Source organism: Gavialis gangeticus, unplaced genomic scaffold (genome assembly GCF_001723915.1).
Source record: "Gavialis gangeticus isolate Ggan-Ray unplaced genomic scaffold, GavGan_comp1, whole genome shotgun sequence".
In the NCBI taxonomy this organism is placed as follows: domain Eukaryota; kingdom Metazoa; phylum Chordata; order Crocodylia; family Gavialidae; genus Gavialis; species Gavialis gangeticus.
The window spans coordinates 20,846,573-20,872,569 of record NW_017729022.1 but is presented as its reverse complement, the minus strand read 5'-3'; the positions used below and the strand labels follow the sequence as shown (position 1 = coordinate 20,872,569).

General features: G+C 38.0%; 1 protein-coding gene across 4 annotated transcripts in view; it reads right to left on the bottom strand.

Moving 5' to 3' along the window:
- The window catches only part of MON2 (MON2 homolog, regulator of endosome-to-Golgi trafficking), a 168,498-nt gene that overhangs the window by 28,497 nt on the left and 114,004 nt on the right, over positions 1-25,997 (bottom strand). The window contains exons 21-32 of one of the 4 annotated variants that reach the window (XM_019514641.1): positions 25,485-25,586; positions 21,933-21,935; positions 21,547-21,657; positions 19,707-19,882; positions 18,772-18,934; positions 17,934-18,227; positions 16,876-17,074; positions 13,593-14,221; positions 6,423-6,566; positions 5,888-5,905; positions 5,473-5,601; positions 1,337-1,527 (exon numbers count right to left, since the gene is read on the bottom strand). In XM_019514641.1, the coding sequence (XP_019370186.1) occupies positions 1,337-1,527; positions 5,473-5,601; positions 5,888-5,905; positions 6,423-6,566; positions 13,593-14,221; positions 16,876-17,074; positions 17,934-18,227; positions 18,772-18,934; positions 19,707-19,882; positions 21,547-21,657; positions 21,933-21,935; positions 25,485-25,586 (2,159 nt within the window). The remainder of the gene's footprint in view (positions 1-1,336; positions 1,528-5,472; positions 5,602-5,887; positions 5,906-6,422; positions 6,567-13,592; positions 14,222-16,875; positions 17,075-17,933; positions 18,228-18,771; positions 18,935-19,706; positions 19,883-21,546; positions 21,658-21,932; positions 21,936-25,484; positions 25,587-25,997) is intronic. The other 3 variants (XM_019514644.1, XM_019514643.1, XM_019514645.1) reach the window with 3 other exon arrangements.

The following is a 25,997-nucleotide window of genomic DNA, read 5'->3' as shown; positions in this document are numbered from 1 at the left end:
AAAAAAAAAAAAAAAAATCAGAAAATTAATATTTATCTGCCCCTGGCTGCCTGTCATGTGGCCCTCGATGGCTTGCCAAAACTCAGTAAGCGGCCCTCCGCCTGAAGTAATTCCCGCCCCTATCCTCGATACAAGTCCCACTAGAAATAAAAGTAGGAAATCCAAATGATAAAATTATTTCAATGATTTTCTTGTTAAGAGTCAATGCAATGATCTTGCTGTCAAACAAATTAAAATCTGTATGGATAGTTTACGTGACCCCCCCTTCCACCCAGTCCTTATAAACCTTTTAAAAAAAGTTTCAGATCCATCTTATATAACAGCTTCCAAGCAGACAACATACAAGCAGAGGTAGGAAATTTAATGGCAGGACAATCATCTTGTGATCTATTAATTAAGTGAAGTGCCCCCTACTAAGGTAGACGTGTTCACTAAAAACCATGTATGTCAAAAAATGTCTGCCTCTCAGCATCCACTTGAAGCTATGCCTTTTTGAGCTCTCATGAGTGGTCACCTTTTACAGAAAACAATTTTATTCTTTTTACCTATAATTTGGATACTGAAATTAGAAGTATCATGCTTGTTTTGAGTGATTATATCAGAAAGTATATTTATATATCATAACAAGATTCTTAACAACTTTCTAAATTAAATCGTTTCCACATATTTCCACTCACACTGAGTGGAAAGCAAATACAAGTTTTGTAATGGAATTCAGAAGAGTACATACAGGTGAAAAAATGCTTAAATAAAGTAACCAAAAACATTGTTATAAAGTACTTTCTTTTCTTTCTTAACAAGTTTTAGGATAATAACGGTTTTGTGAGAAGACTAAACTGAGGTCATGGAAGGAGCTTAACTAAATAAGTCACTGTAAAGTAAAGGAAAGTAAGAGTTTAGTGTGTTATCTGTTCCATGGTAAATGCCAGGGTGTGTGCACTTTACCTTTCAGCAGAGTAAACTTAACCTGTACTGGCTTAGTCCTCAGTGGAAGAAGGGTACACTGATGTGGATTAGCTTTTGTTTATAACAAGGTAAGCATATGCATTCATGTCCTCACTTGCTTTCCAATTAACTTGTCTTTCAAATTCAGCTTATCTATTGCTTGCTATTATGTCATTACCTGAACAAGGGATGTTGCTTACTTTTATTGGTTACACTCTTAAAAACAGTGAAGATACAAATTATTCCAAACACTTCCAACTATCAAAATCTCTGAAGATAACACTTTTTTCACTAGTTTTCTCATGTTGGATATTCATACCTAACTATAGCAAAAAAACAGCTTAGTTAGAAAAACATCACTACAGTTTAAAAACAACAAACTTGTATTTACCTTTTGGTGAACAGAAAGTCTTCAAAAGTGTTAGCCAGTTCTGGCCACATACTGTCAAATTTTCCAGAAGATGCGTGCTGCCTTGCAACTGGTAGTCCAATAGAAAGAACTTTAAGAAGAGAAGATACTGCTAGCTTCCATGTGCTTTCAGATGGACAGGAATACTTCAGACTTAGAGGTATCCTCAATGTCTGAGAAGAGAAAGTTCAACTAACCGTTATTCTTCCTTGAAGAAAACTAAGAGAGACAGATCTATGATAGCATATCTATCCAATATCTCTACTGGACATTTTACACTGAAGATGGTAATACTTTTCCCTCCACTTATTGCTGAGATTTCAGACGCTCTCTTTTTAATCTAATTACAATGATGATTCATGGTATATAACCTGGTTAAAGTAAAGACCTGATTAACTGAATACATTGTTGAAAGTAAGAATCTATTCTAATTACATTGGAAAATTATGTTTATTTTTCTCCCTATATTACCATTAGGGCCCTGAGAAAAATCGCAATTTCGTGGACACCGTGAAATTAGACCCCACACTGCAATTTTTAAGCGTTGTGAGCCTGTGCCAGAAAATAACACATGAAAGCACAGGTTTCCCTTTGCAGACTGGCAGTGTTCCAGCCTACAATAGGAAACCTGGGCTTTCCCAACATTCCAGCCTGCAAGCAGCTGCTGGCCAGGATGCAGCCACATGAAGGTAAGTGTATGAGGCAGGGGAACAGACAGCGTGTGTGCCTACCTGTCATAGGCAGAGGAAGGCCAGTGCTAACAGGGCTTAGCCCCCCAAAAACTTTTCATGGAGGCCAGCAACAGCAGCAGCACCATCTCTCAGTGCCCAGTGGTGTGCAGCCGCTCCTCTGCTGCCACTTACAGTTGCGGCGCATGCTGGCTCCACAACAGCCCTGTGTGAGGAAGGGGCGGGGTCAGGTGGGGCTCAGCCACCCCCAAATAATATTTTCTCCCCACCCCGTGATGCCTGCTGCACGTGTGCAGGTAAAGTATCGTTTTTCACAATATTCATGGAACTAGTCAAGATCAATAGTTGTCCCATGAATATTCCATGAAAATGATACTTTACTCATGCACGCATCACAAATTTTCTATAAGAAATCCACAATTCTCAGTGTCCTAATCATCATCTACTGGTCACCCCTAATCCTGACAAATGGGTTTCCACAACCTATGCAGATAGATTGAGACAGTTCATCATCATGAGACAGAAGAATTTAGGGCCTTGTTACATCTTACACTAAGCCATTGTTTGGCCAAGTGCTAGCTTGGAATTTGGAGCAGTCACATCTTAAGGCAAAAGATCTTTTTTGATAGTCTCTCGCCTGCACAGCTATGACATACCACTACAGGCCTGGTGAGCTAGGACAGGCTTCTATCCCTGCTCTACGAGCAGGGATGAGAGAGATTGGGAAGTGGGGGGCCATGTAACTATCAGTGTCACCTTCCCATCCTCAGCCCCCTCCCACCACACCCTTCTGCGACTGGGGCTACTAAATGTTCCCACCAGCCACAGCATGGTACCTACTCTGCTGCCTGGCCCAGCAAGGCACTAATGACTCCTTTGCTGCCTGGCCCTGGAGCAATGCAACACACTGCCCCACTGGTTTCCTCCCGGCAATATCACTTACCCACCCCAAGCTGGACATGGGCAGTATGCTAATGGCTCACCATGATGAAGCAGCACCTTCTCATCCATTCCCTCTGCCACTGAAGCTGCTAAATGCTCCCGGCAGCCATGGCATGGTACTGTGGGAGGAAACCAGTGGGGCAGTGTGGCACAATACTCCTAGGCTGGGCAGCGATGGAGTTGTTGGTGCCTTGCTGGGCCGGACAGCAGAACCAATGCCAGAGCCCCCACCCATGCAGTACTTTTCTTTTCCTCTTGTTTTGGGCCATGCAGCAGCATCCTGGTGCACCAGCTATGATTTTCCATGCCTTACTGCGCTCCCTCCCCCAGTCACTTCCTGCCAGCCCCAACCTGCCTCAAGCAGTCACCATCTCCAGCTACACAGAAACACTATCTGGGGGAGGGACAACTGCATCCTGGGATACTGGAGGACTTCAACTCGAGTGGCACAGCCATCAGCAGTGGCAACACCTTAACGGAACAGGAGCATGTTTATGTGGAACAGAGTTTATCTTGTCCTGGAGTGGCATAACTGAGCTACATAATAAGTGTTTTAAGCCATTTACAGGTGTTAATCTCTGGAGTGGCTGCAGGATAAGAGCTCCAGGAGCTGCCTAAAATTACCATTTAATAAACCCGTTAAAGAGAACAGCCCTATTCATAAAGGAAGCTGCCAAAGTGGAATACTTTCAAAGTTGGGAATAAAGACAACTTGATATTTATACTTCTCATAACAAACAGTATAAAAAATAAACCATGTGGACATAATCCTTACAAGGAATCATTACAAGGAACCTACTAAATATAAGAACAAGTGATATTTTAAAGACTAAAACTATTAAGGAAAGGAAGGATTAACCTGCAAAATAAAATAAAAGAGTATTTTTCATCTACTTCCATGCCACATTTGCTAATCCCAATAAGTAGAAAAATAAACAAGTAATGAGATAATAAAGAGAAAGAAGACAGAAAGGTATCAAAAGTGCACAGTGAGAGAAACCCTCCCCAGCTAAGCAGGAAGCCCATTCTGCCGAAGAATATAGTTGAAAAATCCTGAAGACCAAGTCTATAGTAACTTGGAAACATACAGACAGCACAACACTGGGACAAACATACAAAGTCTTTCATGAACTAGTTTCTTATATGCATGCTTGTGCAATCTACCAGATTTATAGTTGGAGGAAGGAAGGGAGATTCATCATCAACGTAAGATATCTTTGAAGTGGCAGCATTTTCTCGCATTGAAATAATTGGTAACATCAGATACAACACAGATATTAGCACAAGTTTCACTCAGATGTCACTAATAGAACAACATTAAAGAAATATTATCCTAATTTGGAGATCTATACATTCCATTTACAACAGATTATAAATAAAATCACCTATTAATTTAAAAAACAGCAGCCACCAATTGGAGAAAAATATGGACAAGTGTAACTTTATTCAGCTAACAACAAAATTTTCTTCATAAGCAAGAAACTGAAATCAGCCAAAATTCATCACCACAAAAGCAAGGTTCCCCAAATTATTTATTTGAAAGAGATGATACATCTTGTTCCTTTAAATTAAAATGCAAGCAATAAAGGTCAAAAAAGGTTATTTAAGAGTTCCCTTCTTTACATCCACATGCATGTAAATAAACATATACATCCCAGTACCATATTACTATATCCATCTCATACATACTTGAGAAACTTACAACCAGCTGAAAATATTATTATCTAGAACTGAAGGTCATATCAAACAAATTGCACAGTTCACAAGTGCAAATGCTAGGGCTAAAATTTTTAAGATCTTCAATTTTTCAGGTAGTATTTAAGAAGCAAAATCAGAGGTCTGATTTTCAGCAAGTAAAGTGACACAGCACTATAGGAAGTCAAATTTCACCCTTTCAGTAGACATATATAGGTTTTGAAGGTTGTTTTCAGTATCACATTTTTTACATTTTAACTTTTGCTCATTTCTGCTGCATGCTTAAGCTCCCACATACTCCAGCTACCATATTCTCAGCCGTTTCAAGTGCTAGTCAGCAGCAAAGGCACCATAATTACCTACTGCGTAAACCTTGGCTAAGGTATTGTCAGCCCCTAAAGTGGGTTGTCAGATTCCAACAAATCTGTGAATTCTGCTAAACACCTTGTCACAAGGACACAAAAAGGAAAGGAAGTCCCTACAACAAGATTTCAAAATACAAGTAGGGCTTGAGGGTAATTATAGAGAAGGTTCAGTGTCTTAGAATAATTAGAGTTTTGTTGTACTGTATTATAGTAAATCAGTTTAAAAGCATTGAAATGTAAATTTAAATAAATGATATTATTTCAGTCCACTTGAGTTAAAGAATCAATTCCTTCCCCATAAGCCCCAGACAAGAATCTTAACATACCATTTGTCTGCAGCTCTGAATAGTGCCATCTATACTGTCCCCTAGTGGTTCCAAATCAAACTAACCAATTTAATATATAAATGAAAGATAACAGTTTTTACCTTAATAATGTTCTGAAGAACTTTCTCATTTACTACAGCTTTGTGGCAAGCAGTCTTTTGGTATAAATCCACCACAACTTCCAAAGACCTCTCAGCAAATGGCACATAATTCAATGCTACCCATTCTGCCTGGAAAAAAAATAGCACACTGTTGAAGCATGAAAATATGCTGGTTATGCTTAAGAAAATTTATGTTGTACACTGAAATATTATTTTAATGCATGCAAGACTTCCTAAAAATACATTCCAGAGGAGCAATTTTGATCCAAGCAAAACATAACCCCTCCCTCCCCATCCCCCAAAAATACCCACAAAACATTCCGACTGCAAAAATGTGATAACATTTTGGAAAAGGCACGTCGCATGTTATGCAAGACTACTACAGTAGGACAATCTTTAAGGAAATTTAACTCACCGGTGCAAATAGTTGTATCTAGTGTGATTCCATTGGGTTGCAGGACAAACAGAATAAGAATAATTAATACATATGTAATAATTACCTCTTAAAGTTATATTGAATATTAGCATGTTGATTACACATTAGTGTTCATATTGTTTTTTTTAAAAACAGTTAACATGCTTCAATTTCCTACTGAATATGGAATTTTAAGAACCACCAATTTACGGAGTTCTCCCTAAAGAAAATTGTATTTCATCAGACTACTCTGATATAAGAAAGACAGCACAAGCTACTTAAGATGTGTGATTCTGTGCCTGAGGTCCATTTTAGACTTTTCCTATCAAATAAGTATTGAGAAAATATGTATCGAGGTAATAGAAAAAAGCAGTAAGAAAAGCCTGGAAAAAAAATGTCAATAGCTTAATTGATGACACAAGCTGACAAAGTTTTGTGGATGGGGTAAGGATGTTTATCACCTCTGTCTGAAATAAAACTGAAGTCATGAGCCATTACATTTAAAATAGAAAAGATGGGATTTTTAGTTAGTTACCTGATTATATTTTGCATTTGCAATGTGTTTCGTTTCCAGCTGCCCATACTGTGGAGGCTTACAGGAGAATTCTACAAATGCTAGTAGCTGGTCAAAGATTGCTGGATACATTATCTGCATATTTTCTGAACCTACACATATGGCCTGTGAAACAAAATTTAGAGTATTATAATATTTACACAAAAGTTCAGCTTTAAGAACTTCTCCTGTATTAAAAAATAAGCAGCAACTACTACTTTCAAAAAAAATTATCGAATCTATGTTACAAAAATATACAGATTTCTCAGCAAACTCTTCACTACCTCCATCATCTACACTGAAACTGGAGATGTCAACAAAATTCTAAATTTCAGATAATATAATTAAATATTGTAACAGTACACTGATGCAAGGTGACTACTTCATGATCAAAAGAAATGGGACTCAGCAAGAGTGATGCTCTATGTTATTTATTAGAAGGATTGCTCTGCATGTTTTTTGTCTCTGTCCCACAATGTTCTAAAGTCCCACTTGCAGGAACATTTAGACAGTGACAATTAGTCACCACAAGTAGTTAAAGTGGTAAGGAAAGAACAAATAAACTGTAAGGAACATCTCTCAAAGCAGCTTATAACAAAAGGTTTATAAGACTGTATTTACGATTCTCAGTTTTGCTGAACAGATTGCTGTCCAGTCAGAAGAAACTTAGAAGATGACAATGGAAGAGAACATGGTTAGAGAAGAGCAATTTCTTGCTAGTATAACTCTCAAGGAACGTCAAGTAGTTTGTACTCAAAAGCAGAGCCAATTTTCTTATACACTTATTCCAGTATTTGTCTTTTATATTAAATAATTAGCACGTTCCTCCCTGGGGTCTCCTTAGCCCCCCTCAGAATTCCAAGTGTCTTTTCATTTTACTGCGCCACGAAAGGGCCCGTGGTGTCATGTGGTCATTCTCTCAGAGAAGAATGAATAACATGCCTTCAGTAATAAAAAACCCCCCTCCATTCCCTTTTAGAGAATGTGTCACCTAATAATGTCTGAACAAGGAGGTAAACTGCAGTACTAGATTCTGATTTGTGCAGCACAAGATCATTATTTTAATCACTAAATTAAAAGATTTGATTTTTCTAGTTTAAAAATTGTGCGAGATGGATGGTGCACTGAGGTTGCAATTGTGCACTGCTTTTGCTAAATCTACAATTTCATATATAAGTATAAACAATAAGCATATAAGATTTTTATAAAATTATAGGCCTAACACACTGATCAGGAGTGAAAAGTACTTCAAGAAGTGCATTATGATGCTCCCTAAGCAGGTTCAAATTCAGTAATATGGTGCTTTAACATTACAGCAATGGGAGTTATCACCAACTAAGACAAGGGTCAGCAATACAGGGCCCATAATTTTAACCTAACCCACAGAGCCAGAGGACTTTCCCTGTGCCTGCACTGCAGCCAGGGAAGGATGGGCGTGTGTACCCATCCCCTAGCAGCAGGGGGCTAGGGAAAGCAGCGGCAGCATGGGTACAACTCCCAGATGCCTTGCCTGAGCCCACACTAGGGCTGAGCCCCCCTCATCACTGAAGACACCCAGCTTGTGTTGAACCAGAGCCAGGTTATTCCAGCTCAGAGCTTGTTAAAAGGTTGCCAGCCACTGCTTTAAGAGTTAAAGCTCACAAGTCTGTCCCTCGGCTCCTTGCTCGCGAAAGACAATGGAACATGAGGATCAATCAGAGAATGAAACTAGGTATCAGAATAGAAATAACATTAAAGAACAGGTTTGTTGAGCTACTGTGCAAGGAGGAAGAAGAGTAAATGCATTGGTAAGGAGAAAATAGAAGGGAAGTCAATCCCAGCAGAGGAGGTAACCAGGAATATAGCCAGGGAGACAGCTGGCCTTCCATTCCCCTATTCCTCCTTTTAATCTTACTCCCTGACTATCTTCTAGCTCTATCCCTGGTTCTCTCTCTTCTGCTGGGACTGACTTCTCTCCTCACCATCACATTTACTCTTTCTTCTCCCTCTCAAACACTAGCTCAACAAGTCTATTCCTCAACTTTACTTCTCCTTTAATATTTGGTTTCATTCTCTGACTGGTCCTCATGAGACCCGCCCTCTTCATCTGGAGTTTTCACTCCAAGTACTGTTTTCAGCAGATTTTTTCAAAATCTTAGGTGACCTCCTCCCCTCCCTTCTCAATGTCACTACAGTGGCTCTCCCTCAACTACAGAAGATAATTAGGAGATAACTCAACTGTAGGAGATAATTAGGGACCTTTTGCAAGGAACAAGTTGAAACAACAACTCTTTAGAGCTTGTTTTAAGATAACAAAACATTTAGAGTACTTTTCCAAATTGCTCAGTTAACTTTTAGGTTACCTTTATTATACGCACATTTGCCCCCACAAACTATGTGCATACACTTTCAGGTTTCTATAGCATTACATACCTGTGACAAAATATTACTTGCTGATGAAGTGTCTTGATCAAATGCGTTAGGAAAAGAATCAAAGGTTCAGTAATTTGTCTTTTAGAAATACTTGTTTTACAAAAAGAGATCTTTACAAATGAAGATCTTTAATCAAAGATTGACAACTGTATTAATTTATAAACTTTTAAACTGAATTATTAAAAATAAATTTGTTTTCCAAAATGTAGATAGAACTTCTAGCAGCTCCTGCCCACCTTTCCTTGAATTAAAAAAACAGTAATATTTTTACAATCATCTTCAACCATATTACATTTGCAGAGTCCTCCAACATCCCTGATCACAAATAAATTCCCCAAAGATTCCTAAAAGACTACTAACGTTGTTCTTTTGGGTTTTTTTTTTTTTTTTAAAGGGGGAGATGCTTGTTTTTAGTAACAACCATAACATACTAATGTTAGTCTGAAATCAAACCCACTAAAAACATCAGAATAAAGTTTTTTCTATTGAATCACCAGTTGTGCCAGGGATCTGACTGCATACAATACCCACACAATTTAGCAACACAACCTGGCACAATTTAAGTGCCAGATGTATTTTGCATGTAATTTTTCAATTACCTTGTGTCATTTATATTCTAAAAAGAGCTCTGGAATGGTATCATTTTAATAGTAAGATTTTTTTAGTTAAAAAGTATTTTAAAAGACATACCCTCAAATGCCACGTTTCATTATAAGAACAAATCAAATGCATTCACAACCTTTTAAACTATTATTTTTGCGCTCCAGCCAGCTTAAAAAAATTAAATTGAATTAAATTTAAATAGATCTCTCATCTAACCAAACAATATTTTCCACAGGAGTGAGAGGAAGATAAAAAGTCTACAAATGCAAATATTATACTGCAATATTTCTACTTATCATAAGCCTTAAGAAACAAAATTCAAAAACTTACCTTAACAAAACCTGAATCTTGCACCTAAATGGACACCACAGTTACTAACCAGCTATGGCTTATGAGGAGTGGACTCAAGAACCCATCTATGGCATTGCTAGGAACGGCTTCTTAGTGGTGCAAGAACATTTGTGCTGAACTAAGGATTGGAAACACTGGAACTGATTCCCTATCTCCCCATTACAGCAAAGAACAGGATTTAGTCTGATCTCATATCAAAAGTTTTTTTATAAGTATTTATTTTCGAAAAGTGAATAAACATTTAAATGCTCTCATTAAACTGCTCCACTAGGAGTAGGTATCAGCCCACTACAGTACAATACATTTTCCCCAATATTGACATGTTCAGCAGAAACACTCCTGATGACCTTTCCACGACTGGCTGGCTGCTGCTGTCAGGTTAATTCTATTGGGTTCCACAAGATATTGCAACTCCACAGACTCTTATAAACTTTTCTTTTATTTTTAAACTTTTTATTTATATTTAAGGAAACAAAAATGTGCCATTCTGTTAGTTACCATTATGGGCATGGCTAGTAGCACCAAATATTAACGTTGTCCAACCCTTCCTAATAACACTTTTTCAATTGATCACAACTGCCAAACTTGTCAAATAGTTAGTGTCTGCCTTGTTTGGGGTTTTGGGAATTTTCAGCCAAAATGGCTTGCCTGTTTCCAAGAACAAGACTATGGAAAATGTGTTGCTTTGTCCATGTTAAAAGTTTTTAGCGACCACTTTACTCATCTCTAATGCCCCATGCTTTGAAGTAGAGTCCTGACATCTGGCAAAGATGATCTTTCTTGTGTCATCTGTATGAAAATCTAGCCAAACTGGACAAGTTATAAGCCTCTGAAAAATCACTTTACATATACTCAGTAGAGACTTCTTAGATATTAGTAGCTAAATTCCCTGAAAAGTCTGTCCATTCTGAACCTGCTCCAGTTAGGGTTAAGCAGACTTACCCTGCAATTGTAGCTCTGGGATACTTATGTGAATCAAGAAGACCTATTCTCTCTTCTCACATGCTGAATGCCATTCCTGGTACAGCCAGACAGCTTCAAGGACAAAGCTGTCTTCCCCTTTGCCTTCAAATAAAACAACCAAATCTGCAGGGAGAAGCATGCTGGGGATAAGGAGCAAGGATCAGGGTAGGGAAGGAACTAAGGCTGAAGGCTGTCAAGAGAGGGAAACCAAACCTAAGAGTTGGGGCTGAGAGACTGAGTTTCAGGGAGCAAATGAAAGTAACTGAAGTCAGAGTGGAAGAACATAGAGAGTAGATAAGGAACCTGAACTCAGGTAGCAAGCATGGTCTGGACACAGAGGGTTCATAGACATGCTCCAGTTGTTGTTGTGGAGGGGGAAGAGAGAGTACACTTTAATTAAAGTGGCTCCAAGAGCTGTTCTAATTAGAGTGACTGAAGCATCACATGTACCAACATCCCCATGCTGAAAAATGATGGCAGTTGAACAAGTTTTAGTTAAAGCGCCCCCATCACCATTTTTCAGCACGGGGATGTTGATACATGTTACCATACTCCAGTAGATTCGATTAACTGAATCTGCTCTGACACGCTCCAATTACAGCATATCAGAGCAGCCTCCATGCACGTGTATAGGTGTCCAAAGACTTGGGAAGTAGTACTGAGGTCCTGAACAGGTAGCTGGCAATGGCTACAACTGGAATGAGCAACCTGAGTAGACCTGAGGCTAAGTACAGACCACCAAAAATCGCGAGGCTGAATCGATTCAATCTTCACAGCTTAGTCTAAGCTATGTAGGTTGAACTAGTAAGCAAGTGAACAGACATTCTCTTTTGTTTCTGAAAATGCAGCCACATGCCTGCAGAAGCCAGGGGGTGCTACAGCATGCCTCCCTGCTTGGCTGGAGCAGGCAGCTTGGGCCAAGGCTAGCCCACCCACCCTGCAAGGTGGGTTGTGGGGGAGGTGCAAAGCATCCTAGGATGCTGGGGGACTGTGGGTTGACTTGAATCTGGAAGGGATCTGAGACAGAAGGTCAATAAACCAATTTAACCTAAATCGCATAAGTCTGACACTATATCCATCCAGGTTTATTTTAAACTGGTTTTGATCATTTTAAAAATGGTTTGTGTGCTGAACTTCTATTGTTACAGATTTGAACCCGTTTCCTATCACTCATACTGGTTTATGTTTAACTTCTGTCCCCAGCCTGAGTGACTGGCCTGAAGAACGGGCCTGAGACTAGGAATTAGCGATGGGGAACAGAAACAAACTGGAACAAATTGGAGGGAATGAAATCGAAAACGTATCAATTTGAGTAGTATGGGCTCCAAAAATTAGCAGATATTCCTGAACATAGTCTTTTTTTCCCCTCAGTCCCTAGTCTGTAAATGAGGATAATACTGCCTCATCTGACAGCTACGTTCTAGAATTAATTTGTTGATGTTTGTTAAAACACACAGACTGCTATGATGAATACTATAGAAAAAAAATCATGAGAAATGAATAGTTCTCTCTTCCTAGCTGTGTTAGGATAGTGTGCAACAAATAAGGCACTGACCACACCTTAAACAAAGAAAAAACAAAATAAACAGCTAGTCATTATATAAGCACCAGCTATTCCATGCACTGCACAAGGCATGGGTCATTTGAAAATAATATGTAATTATGTAATCAAGGACTATAATGCAGAATGGATGAGCACAGGGGGTTGAAACAGGATTATACAGCCAGCCATAATTCTGGTATTTCTTATCTTTGAGTGCTTGATTTCTAATCTTAATAATGTTCCTTTAACAAAAAGGAGATGTGTGAGATGCTTTACATAGATATTTATTCAATACCAACTTTATTTGTATAGGAAAAAAGGATTTTCACCATGACCAGTTACCTTAATCAAGAAGTATTTTTACAATTCCAAAAAACGTAAAAGAAAAAATCTGGTTTGAGCAACATACATGAGGCAGAATTCTGGAGGGCTATATCATTTTTACCTATAACTTCTGCCTTCCAATACAGTACTCATTTTGCAGCATATTAAGAGACTCAAGAGGTTAAGCATCAGTTATAAGGAAAAAGTCCTGATCAGTGGGAGATTTTAAAAGAAAAAGGGTATAGCTAAAATTGTATATAATTTAAAAGGAAGTTGTATGTGGGGCAGCAATATAGGCCACTTCTGCCTGTAACCCTGGATTTTAATTATAAACTTTTCAGGTAAGTAAAGGGTGTTTTTTGGGACGAGTATTTTAGCCAAAATTTCTGCAGCAAAGCAGCAGTGTTTTTAGAACATAGTAGATTCCAGAAAAGGAAGAAAAGAGGGTATACTAAATCCCTTTAAACTTTACAAAAACTTGGAATTCTTAAATTATGATCACAATCCTTCCAGTCTCTGTCTCTAGGAATACTTGATAACAAATATTATCTCCACAGTGAGTGAGCATGATGCCTCCATTCTACTTCCAGCCCCTGTTAACATCAGTACTAATAAGTCAGATGAACATAATTCTTGACAATGCAACTCTGCATATGCAATATGCCTGGAGTGATGGAGAAGTAACCTCATTGAAGGTTATACCATTTCTTTCAACAGAGAGCTGCTAGATCACAAGACCTCCATGGCAGTTATAACAAGGAATATTAGAAACAATTCCAATTGGTCTTAAAAAAGAGGAAAAATTAGCTTCTTTATACAGGCACAGTATATTACACTTCAAAGAAATAAACAATTTACCTGTGTTAATTTAAATCAACACACTGCAAGTGGCAAAGTAAAAAAGAATCAATATATGGCATGGCTTACATTTCACAGATTATTTACAGCTGTATTACCTTCTGTAGGACATCTAAAGCTGTAAGCACTGCTTCCTGTAAACTTGTCAAAACTGCTTCAGTGTAAGACGGAAGGATGAAAGGGGAGGCATCAGAACTGATAGGAACTGAAACAGCACCATGTAAAATGACACCCAGCTTTTGGAGATCATCCATACTGAAACCAGTTTTGATGTGCTGGTATAGAGCTGGGAATATCTGAATTAAAGCTGTGAGAAATGGCTGGCTGGGGATGAAGGTCAATTTATCGCAAGTAATTGGAGGCTTTGTACTTTCTGAGCCAATCCTATACCAAGTGTTCCAAGCAGCCCACCAAAGATTCAAATCCTCTATTTCATCTGTTATTACAGGTGGCTCAGGTGCATTATATCTTCCAATTCTTTCTCCTATGGAGTCAGTTCTCATGAATGATCTGCCCAGACTAGTAGCAGTCATTGCCCCTACGACAACAGGTACAGAAACGTTAATAGCAGGTAGTGTATCAGGTTTCTCCGAGTCTCGAACAGGGGAAACAATCTGTAAAATTTCCTGAAAACTTTTCAGAGCAGCCAAAGAAACTTCATTATTTTTGCTGAGGGCTGCTGACTGGATGTGATCAAGAAGAACATCCCAGGCTTTGGAAAAGTCTCCTATATTAAAAAAAAGAAAAGAGTTTCATCAGCTCGACCTTTCATCAGATCTGTTTTAATATATTTGCACGTCCAGTATAGAGGATTTTGCAAGGGGAGGGGACCCCTGTCTTCAATTTCTTTATAAATATATGATCATAACTGTAGTAAAAATGAACAAAGTAACAGACATACATGTGCGCACCTGTACACAGAGAAATAAAAGAATTATAGCACTGTTTATGCCAAACCTGATGTTTGTATACTATGACTTTAGCAGTTCTTTATTATAAATAATAAAAATTATTCTTGTTGTTCTTACACCTGTCAGTTGCCTGTTAATTTTACCAAGTATTAAATATATTTAATGGCTATGGGGTTCTATTTCTACTCATGCAATGAACCGAAGGATCTCTTAATACACAATTCTAAGATAATCATATATTCATTCAAGTTCTTAAGGTCCCCCCCCCCCATTTAATTTTTATTTGTAACCAAAATTTCATTTATGGAAGTATGTGCTTTTTTCTTGTGTTCTTTTTTTAAAAAATTGGAGATAGTTTTGGTGGGTTTTCAGCAACTTTTGATCTTCTAATACCAACATTCTTATATAAACTTCTACCAAGTTGCACAGATAACTAATGGATGGAGAGTGTTTGTATATGTTAGTAAGAAAAAGCTGTAAGTGAACAAATGATATACAATAAATCATCCCCCTAATTCAGATTCCAGCCTGTGGGCCAGATCTGGATGGTGTTGCTGTTATCAAGCCCATGGAATACCCCATGGATCTGAAAATTTGGCAGGGGGGGTAGTGATAGCACCATTAATTGCTCTCAGAGCTGCGCCAATTAATGTTGCAACTTTTCCTCTGCCACCAAATTTCCAGACCCATGGGGAGTCCTACAGTCTAACAGATATGGCCCCTCACATTAGATCTCAACAGCATATGGAATTATATTGCTGTCTGACTGCATCCACGTACCAACCCTACTTGTGGACACTGCCCAGGATTCAGCTGTCAGACTGATCCTATGTGAGATTTGGCCCATGGACTGGCCCCACACAAGTCATCCTTTTTGTGGGACTAGATAGGTTGTACATCTCTGTCCCTAATTATTACTTTTTATTCAAATTGTCAATTACTATTAAATTAAAGCTTAACTCTGAATTAAATGCATTTCTAATTCTTGTTTTTTTGGGTAATTACAATATCCTTGTCATGTTTTTACTAATAATTTAACTTCTCAGATTTGAATCTAGGAGTAGGGGGGAAAAATGAATGCCTCATCTCTCAGAATGTCCAATCACAACATTTATTCAAATAACAATTTGTGGAATACAGCATATCACATGCAATAATATTAAAAAGAAACCTTAGTAAGTTCTTAATTTTAGTTCACCTTTCTTTTACTTTTTCTTCATAGTAAGTCAGGGACCAAAGTATGACAACAAACTCAGAATTACTGTTTACCAATTACATTTCCTTACATGTGTCTCTTCACATTAAAAATATTTAAGACAGACTACTTCTCATTAATTATAAAATTAAATGACTCCTGCAGTCCATGAAGTCTAATTCTAGGCTACTGGGCGCAAAGTGCCTTTCCTCAGGTCTGGGAAAGAAGATGGTACAACCTAAGCTGGTAGGCCCAATAAAAGACAATCACCAGGAAAAGCCTTAGTTCTTGCATACATTATGGACAACAACTATAGCACCAATCCAATTTTACTGAACTACTACCTACTAATTTACTGCATCATTTTGTCAGTGCTAGACTGGAAGTTCACTTAGGCATGAATACTAAAAATCATACTGGCCAAACATGGCTTCTGCAACTGATAATTTTACAGACTAGTAACTGCAAATATCCAATGAATGAGTTTTTATAAAAAGGAGAAAGCAGAAGAAACAGGAGTATCAAGGAGATGAGAGGATAATGAGAATAAACCAAAAATGAAAACAAAGAAGATGAGAAAAAACAGAATAGAAGAAAAGAAAGTACAAAATTGGAGAATACCAAGGCCGTTAAAAGAGAACAGAGGAGAAAGAAAAGGAAAGGAAAGGAAAGGAAAGGAAAGGAAAGGTTCTGAGGGAGGAGAGAATGGGTGGATTCGCTCCTATTAATTTCAGGTAGTGCAGGTATGGTAATAACAAATTAAACCAAACTAACATGGAGGAAGAACTGCTTGAAAGAGGGAAATCTTAAACTGCTTCCCAATTCATAATAAGTCAAGTATTTTTCCTTAAACATTTTCCCTTTTTTAAACCATACTCAGCAAGCAGATTTCCTCAATATCAGCATTGTTCATAAGACTTGAAGAGTCCCTGCCTGATAAATGTTCTGTAGTATCACACTGTTGTCTGAGTGTTAAATATTTTTATTCAACAAATGAAGAGGGAAAAAATCCCTTTGTTTTTCTGTCAGAGTCAAGAATGCTTACAGCATTTTTACTAAAGTCATTTGGTATCTGAGGTAGGAATAATAACATTTAATATCATGTCCATACTTTTTATTTAAGAATTCTTATTCTAAGCACCTGAAAACAAACTCCACAAATCACAAAGAATAGAGAACACACATTTATAAGAGTAATTTAAATACTTTCCTATAATCTTACTGAAAAGAATATAATAATATACTGAAAAGCATTTAATATTAAAAAGATATTACCTAAAGGCTGCAATATGTATCTCCTCGTGTTAAATATTCTTGCAACACCAGCCAAAGTTAATACCCATGTCTCCGCCCATTGTTTTTCTGCTGTATCCCTGGAATGATGAATGAGGATATTGCCCCCTCCTGATTCAATTTTCTCTTTGTCAGCTGTGGTGGAAGACTCTCGAACACGATCCAACAAATGAAACAGAACCTAAAATATTCAGAAAAAAAATCCATTGACTACTGCATGCATTTGAACTCATGCTAAAAACCAAGAAAAAAGCAAACTGTATATTTTCTTCCTCCCCTTTGGTCCCTTGAAAGGGACCAGGAGAATTCTTTTATTCTGCTCAGACTTACTCTCATTTCTGGGACTGTGTATACCTGAATTAGCCACCTGACATTAAAATCACACATAGCTCTTTAGCTTTTGCGGGGCCATACCCACCACCATCTGAACCTTTGAGAATACTCTTGGTGCTAATTAAAACATTGTAGAACAGACACACTGTCTATGCTCCATTTCCAGAGCAAACCAGAGGAACCTGTGATGTGTTTCTTTAGTAAACATGTGCAATTATGCTTATTTTAAATCAGGAGCTCTGTGGGTATGAGGTGCCAAAGTGATGACATAAGTCAGGTCAAGCCCTGTCCTTACTTTTTCAATGAGAACGAACAGTCTGCCTGCATTCCAGGGGAAAAGGGCCTTTAGGTATCGCAACTGAGAGGAAAGAGAAAAGGTAAATCTCTTATTGCAGGGCTATCCAACTGGTGCTCCAGGGGCTGCATAGAGCCCTCAAGAGGTTAACATGTGGGCTGTGGACCTCAGTGGCTACCATTCTCGCTGCTGGGAGAAAAAAGATCAAGATATAAAAACAGAGTTACACTAAGTCACTGGAAATTCCATAACAAGTTGGTATAAGGGCAAGACAGAATGAGAAAACAATGTTTTGAAGGCACCTGCAAGATAAAACAGGCCCCAGCTACTTTGTGTTTATAAATTATGTTAAAAAAAAAGGTTAGAAAAATTAAAATTGCCATGACAATAAACATGCTTATAGACTCAATACCTTCCATATAACTGTGTGCCACGTTGAATGTTGGAGTAAAGTTCCATGAGCACCAATTGTAGAAAATAACGTCTGTCCAGCACTCTTTCTAACTGCTGGTCGTGGATCTACACAGAGTTCCCCCAACTTGGCATACAGGCATAACCAAAGGCAGTCAAAGGGTGGTGCAGGGTGGAAAGGACGATTTAACATCACTCCCTTCTCTTCTGCCTGCTTTTGCAATACCGCTTCCTCTTTGTTCAGTTCCTTTTCAATGATTTCACCTCGTTGGAAAAAATAGTCTGAAATATTCCACTACAAACAAAAAAGTAGATATAATCATTATGTAAACACATATCCAAACTAAATATCCAAACAAACATTTGTTCATTGATCATGGATAAAAGTGTTTCTAATTTGAACATTTTTTATAATACATTGCCAAATGTATACATAACTAAAGCTCCCCTACAGTGATTTTACCTGAATAGCATTTAATTGCACCACAGAGTAGACTATGAAAGTACACTATTTCTGGACTTTGGCTTTAGGTTCTCAAATGACTTTGCCAATTGCTAAGTATAAGAAAAGGGATCTTAAAATCAATATGATATCTACTTAAAAAGCCCATTATTATAATATCTCTGTAACTATCTTGCATATTATGGAGTCACAGAAATAAATTTAAAATCTGCTCACTCTGTATATACAGGCAACTTACTGACTTCAGTGGGAGTTTTGTGAATACCTGGCAAACAAGCGTTGGCATGTATCTGGTTAGCAGACTACAAACCAGCTAGCATTAACATTAGTCAAGTAAAGCTCTGAAGTATCATCATTATGGCTTAATGAAACTCACCAACAAACCAATTGAAGTTAAGCTAATGTTTAGCTCTTGATTGTGAAGTCCAAAGCTTCCTGCAACTTCAACAACTATCTGTAGGCAAGTGCACGGCATTGTTGGTAGAAAATCTGTCACAACCAACTGAAGACACTGGAATGCAGTCCGTATTAAGGACTCTCTTAAAAAAACCAACATACACCTCATTTCAAATTTTCTTAAGAACACGCAAATTGCATATTATACAACAGGAGGAATACTACAACAAAAGGAAAACGGTATTTATGTTAAGACTAAAGATTCCAAGCAGAAGCTGAAACATATTGAAGGTTTGTCTCAACTAAGATAAGAGATTTTTTAAGAAACTTAATTGGTACATTTTAAAGTCACTTGCAGAAAAAGCAAATTGTACTTAAATGCATGTTAGCTAATTGAGTTGAAACTTCAACACAACGCAGTAGTTATGAAGAGAAACAAATCTGCATATGCAAGACTAAAAAATACATATAATATTTCCTTTATTTCTGTTAGAGAAAAAAAAACCACTTGCAACCAGTAAGTAGCCATCAAAAGTTTTTACTAGCTTTGATACTCATGACGTTATTCCAAATCTTAGGATAATCATTAAATTATTAATTCATAATTCTGTGCATAGGTTTCTCTTTCAACAAACATCTCTCCATGATATCTAAAACAAATAGACTTAGCATTAAAAAACTGCAAACAATCTATTGGTGAATTCATTAATTCAGTAGACAATGTATGCAAAGCTGACAATGTATGCATTTAAAAAGGAGTAGGAACATTACCAGACTGCATTAAGTTGACTGAAGTAAATTTAGAGACCTATATCAACCTTTTAACATCTACCTAAAAATGAAAAACAGTAAATATTGAATACTCTGCTCTTTTTATCTATATCAATTTTTAAAACATTTATTTCAACCACTTACCCTTGATCACTTCTGATTGCTCCCATGACTCCAAGCACTAATGGCCAGCCCGGTCCTAGACTGTCACCCTGGCTTTGCAAAATCTGTAATACACACTCCAGCTGCTTGATCCTAATATCAGGATGGTTAATATTTGACAGTTCCTTCAGTGGATTTAACAAAAGCAACTGTAGCCTCTAAAAATAAACAGCAAGACATACCAAGGGGAGTAAACAGATAACATAGATCATAATTCATCCTGACAAAATAGGTGAAACAACACAGCATCAACCCTATGGCACAGGCAGATGTAAGCTTAGTTATTTAAACAGTTTTTAAGTGCTATAAAAATTGACTGGAGAGGATGCTATAGGACTATAAATTGGCCCAAATTACATAAAAATGACCCTGGATGAAACTTAAAAATCTGAAGCACTGCACCAGAAGTGTCCCCAGGCAATTCTTGATCTCTCTCTACACCAGGGGCAGGGCTGGGGGACCCTGCCAGAGGCAGGAAGCCCATTCTGAGGCTGTGGGATCTGGCCAGCCCTGCTCTGGAGGGACTACTCTCCCAACACCATTGGGCATGGAGCCAAGCCCTACAGGCCCATACTGAGGGGGGTGACTCCCTTCTCTGTACCAGAGCAGGGCTCATGGGACCCTTCCAAGGGCAGGGGCCTCTCTCTCTGAGGTTAGGAGATCTGGCCATTCTGGACAGGAAGGACTGTTTTCCTCTGGGAAGAGATAGCAAAGGGGTTGTGGGGTGTGTGCTGGGCAGCTGATCAAGGATGAGCATTTAATTCCCTTAAAATTCATATAAAATATATATTGAGTGTATATACATAGTCTCCTCTTAAGAGCTGGTACTTGTTATAGCAATATTCTCAATTTTGTATGAACAGAAAAGGGTGGAAGGAAACCTCTCTCAAACTAGTAGAATCTGATAAAATGGAAAATACGTTTTTAAGTCTGCTCCCCCACAACTGTCAAATGATCTGCAGAAAAGAGTAGGGTTATTGAAGAGCTGGTTATAGCTCTTATTTTGAACCATCAAAAATCAGAGACGTATATATTTAGACTTTGATATAACATGACTTCCTGAACCTTTGGCCTTCACTTTTGAAGTCTGTTTTCCCTGCTTATTAAATTTGAAGTTGATATGGTAGTCAGTATTAGCCTCTGCTAATATATATATATTTAATATATATTTATAGATGCCTTTTCTCTGAACCATCAAAATCAGAGATGTCTATGTCTATGATTTTGATGGTTCAAAAGAAAAGGAGATGATTTAGAGAAATAAATAAATAAAAAGGGTAGAGAAAGATATGCCACAAAACAACTGAACTTTTTCTAACAAAAAAACTGTAGTAAAAAATAAATCTGCTGTACATTACGGGACAAACATGAAAGGAAACTCAAGAAAAAAGCCAAAGTGTCTATAGCAAAAATATCATTAACTGCCAATATTTTTTTAAGCTAATACAAGGACAGGCAGGAAAAAGATGCCATTTTATGCACCAAAGAATCTATTCTATGCCCTCAGTTATCCTACATAGTCTTGCAAATATTTTGGAAATGTTTTGTACTTGCAAGGGTGATCTACCTTTTGTTCTAACGCATGAACATGGTAAGTTAACACCATCATTCTTTGCTCTGCATTGAAGCAAGGTTATGGCTGATTAAAATGCATGAAGTGATCCTCAATATCTAAACCATACAGTTACAACTATAGACTTTAGAAACTCAACGGTAAATGCCACTGATTTGCCGAAGTGTAGAAAACTGCCTCTGTGGAATATTACAATTTAATGTCCATTATCAGCTCCAGAAAAGGAAAGAATACATTCACAAACTTTACCTGATTTTGTGATAATGGAGGGTCATGGTTAAATGTCAGCCCTGCTTTAATGAGAGAAGTTAATGCTTCTGCTCCCCATTCTCTCATCCTGGAGTTTGGATGTTGACAGACCTGAAGACACAGCATAGCCATGTTTAAGCTGTTTTTGTTTAACCAAAAATGTTTGTAAGCATTCAGCAGTGAAACTAGATAAATAATCTATGTAACATTTTTTTGAAAAGGTAATCAAAAACTCATTTTACAATAGGAAGGCAACCCTCTTTGTATTTTGTTATTTTTCCCCGTACTTCTCAATGCAACCTACTGCTATTATTTAAGTTATTGTCACAAAAGTTAAGACTAAATATGACAGTAAGATTGGAAAAATGTATTTGGGACAAGCTTACCTTCTGAATAAGAAAACAAAGGAAGCCAAAGGGAAAGAGGCAGAAGGAAACAACATGAAAACCAAGGCAATTCAACTCAACAAAATATGCTGTTTTTTTAATTGAGAAAAAGCAATAGGATCTTTGCAAATGTAGACATTGCTAACTTAAAAAGACATAAAATCTTCTCTTTGACACAACAACTCATTTCCTGTTAATTTGCCCGTGAGCAGCTACAAAATAAATCCCCTGTCTCACTAGTCATGTTTCAGAACAGCTAAATTCCTTAATGGAACCAAATGAGAATAGGCAACAAAATTATTTGTCTGTCTTTGGTTTCAAAAACAAAAAATAAATGCATTTAAGTAACTACAAAATTACTGTACTAAAAGCAGCAAATAAAGTGAGCAGATGCCACATTCTTCTTTCAAACACTTGAGAAAATGGCAGGTATGATAGCAACCCCTGCAAGTTAGAGACCCACTGGAACATATGCATCTCTCTCATAATTGACTTGCCTTTGTTCCCTGTTCAATCCATATACAGATTATAAATCCATTTTTTTTTTTGGTTAACTGTTACTTCTTATGGAAAGAAATTAAGCCTAATTCTATAAATACACTGCACAAAGTGCTACCATAATATGAGCAGTTCTGCATGTTGTCATATTTGAGACACCAGTTACGGAAGCAGTTGAGGGAGTTAAGCAACATTTTTTTTTTTTAAACAACAACAACAACAACAACAACAACAACAAAAAATCAATGCTCCCATAAACCATTTTCAATTGGAGCAGGGATATGTGATCACACTCCCAAGAGAGAGGCAACCCCTAAGTCTAGGAAAGAGGAGACGAAAAGGAACAGGTTTATAGGCCCTGGGTATAGTGGACTGGGTATGACCAACTTCCAGGGCATTCATCAGTGACCTGGAAGATGGGACAGACTGCGCCCTCAGCAAGTTTGCAGATGACACCAAATTGGGAAGAGCAGTAGATAACGCTGGAGGGTAGAGCTAGGATTCAGAGAGACCTCAACAAATTGGAAGACTGGATCAAAAGAAAACTTACGAGGTTCAATATGGAAAAGTCCAGAGTTCTGCACTTAGGACGGAACAAATCCCATGCACTGCTACAGGCTGCAGACCAAATGGCTAAGAAGCAGCTCTGTATAAAAGGACCTGGAGGTTACAGTGAAAAATAAACTGAATGGAGCCAAGTGTTCCCCAGCTGCCAAGAAGGCTAATGGCATACTGGGCTGCATTACTAGAAGGGCAGATCAAGGGAAGTGATTATTCCTTTCTATTACACACTGCTAAGGCCACATCTGGAGTAGTGTCCTGTTTTGGACCCCCCATGACAGAAAAGATGTGGACAAACTGGCGAGTTCAGCAGGGGGCAATGAAAATAGTTTGGGGGCTAAGGAACATGACTTTTGAGGAGAGGCTGAGGGAACTGAGCATATTTGGTCTGGAAAAGAGAAAACAGAGGGGTTTAATAGCAGATTTCAGCTACCGGGCAAGTGGCTCCTTGGAGATTAAAACCTGGCTAGACAAAACTTTGGCTGGGATAACATAGCTAGGGTTGGTCCTGTTTTGAGAAGGTGTTTGACTAGATTAGATGACCTCTCAAGGGGCCTTCCAACCCTAATTTTCTATGATTTGTATGGTTTTTATGACTGGAGAGGGGAAAAGTTTCTCCATCATTTTCATATTAACTCTTAACAAAACTAGAAATAAAAGGGAGAAAGAAAGAAGAGTTGGCTTTCTTGCACCCTACCCCAGCTACATGTCAAATCCTTAGGTCAATAAGCAGTAAGGCAACATTTTAAATGAATGGATGTTACAAGGGCAGGCCCAGGCAATATCATGCTGAGGCATTCCCTGCATATTCTCAGTAGTGCAACTATGACAAGACAAACAGGGCATCCACTGCAGTTGCCAACTTAGGGGGAGCATCAGAACTGTCCCCCCACCTTGGGAACCTTTGCTATGACAGGTGCAGCCTGAGCAACCCCGCTATAAAAGCCAGGCAGGCGTGCAGTGGGACTGCAGCAGCTAAGAGAAAGGTTTGCTTCATACCAGCTGCACCAGCTTGGTAGCATGGGTTCCCCAGGGGCTACCTCTGGTGACCTGCTCATCACCCCTCATCCTCTCCCAGAGACTCTACTGGGCATTCAGAATGACACCTCCAAGGCAGGTTCATCATTCAGTTCAGCCCCTCGCTCCCCCCAGACGCTATGAGATGCAGGGCTGCCTGGCTTCTACGACTGGGCAGTGTGAGGCTGTGCCTATCATAGTAAAAATTCATGGGGGAGGGAAGGCAGAAAGACTGGGATTCTGATGCCTCTTGCTGAACCTGCTCCTCAGCTGCGGCACTTTGAGCATATCTATGATAGCTGCAAGAACTGTCACCAGTGTGGAGGGACTGGGTCTGGTAAGACAATTTGTTATTGCCCCCCAGAGGTGGGCATTCTGCCCAGGATGCTGCAGTAGGTCACTACACCTCTGGCTATTCCACCCAAAGGCCAATAAGCTCAGTAGAGTGTAACAGTGAAGTAATACAGCTATACTACTCCTAGTCTGGGATGAGCATATGCAGAGCTGGTACAGCATCTCAGCACAGCACTGTATTACAACTTGGAGACAGATCCTGAGTCCAAAGATCTGACTGGTGAACTGTTAGCCCACATGGGGAAGGACCTTGTATGTTAAGATTTTGTATGTTAAGACCTTGTATGTTAATCTGTACATATACCCTCATTCCTACTCAAAAGAGCAAGTTGCAAGAACGTGGAAGTAGGTAAATCCTAGGGCTTAGCCTAAAGGGGTCACACTCTTAATATTGTTCATATGAAGCCATTTAACAGCAAATAAATTCTTAAGTATAGGTGTGATATCTTCTAAGGACCCAGAGGATGGAAAGCCTCCTCCAGCTCCCCTTAGAAAAAAAGAGTGTATATACAGAATGAACTCTAAATCTATCCCTGTGTATTTCATGCTCCTGTATATTCTGACCAAGGTAAGTTTTAAATTTGAATTTTTCCTGAATTATTTTTTGTAGATAGTTTGTCAGAGGTATTCAAACGAAGTTTTTATTTTATTATGACAAAACATTTTGTACATGATTCAAAATGTTGTTTACACAAGAACAACAGTTATTCCTATTTACTACTATAAATAGAGGCATTTTCCTTTAAGGCACTTACAAATGCATTTAACTTGCTAATAGTTAAGTAAATAATTTCTCAAGTCTAAATGCTCCAGTCTGTCAGGTACATACATACACTCTTTCTGAAGACATGGTTTAATAATCAGAATATATTCATTCAAAATTTAAATTTGCTTGAGTTATACTAAGCCAAATAGTAAAATAATGATCAGCTTTATTTCAGATGTTTGAAGGCAGATATTTAGCACTCTGAAAAAAATAACAATACCAATAAAGTATCATCTTAAATTTAAAATATGATAACTAAGTTCCAAAAACAGAACATTGTTACTCTGTTAATTAAGTTCATACTGAGAAAGCTTTAACTAAAATACAAATTAATACCACTGAGAGAAATCAGTTACCTCCAGGAGGTGACCAGTCAGAGGTCTCCACAGAATCTCAATCCTGTGCATGTTAACTAATCCCGTTTCCAACAATTTAGCAACAGCAAAAAGGGATGGTTCCTAGATAAAATGGAATTTGAAAGAGAAAATGGTATTTGAATAAATGATTGGAGAGGTCATGTTTAATTTTAGAACTTTTCCCTCTCTTATTTATAACTCAATTTTTTCCAGTCATACTACTGTATTTTGCAACTTGCAACCACAGCATATACTCTATAGCAGGGGTGGGCAATTTTTCAGCTGCAAGGCCACTTAAGTTTTGGTGAGCCGCAGATATTAAAATTTTAGAAGATATCATTTTAACAAATTATAGATCAAACACAAATCGTACACTAGAAATCAAACATCTATTATAACATTTTAATTTTATTTTTAAAAATATTTTGTCCTGATTTACTGTTTTTCTTGAGCAGTGTTTAGAGAGGAAATTGCATAATAGCTCAACATAAGTCTTACCCTTGTATAGTGTGT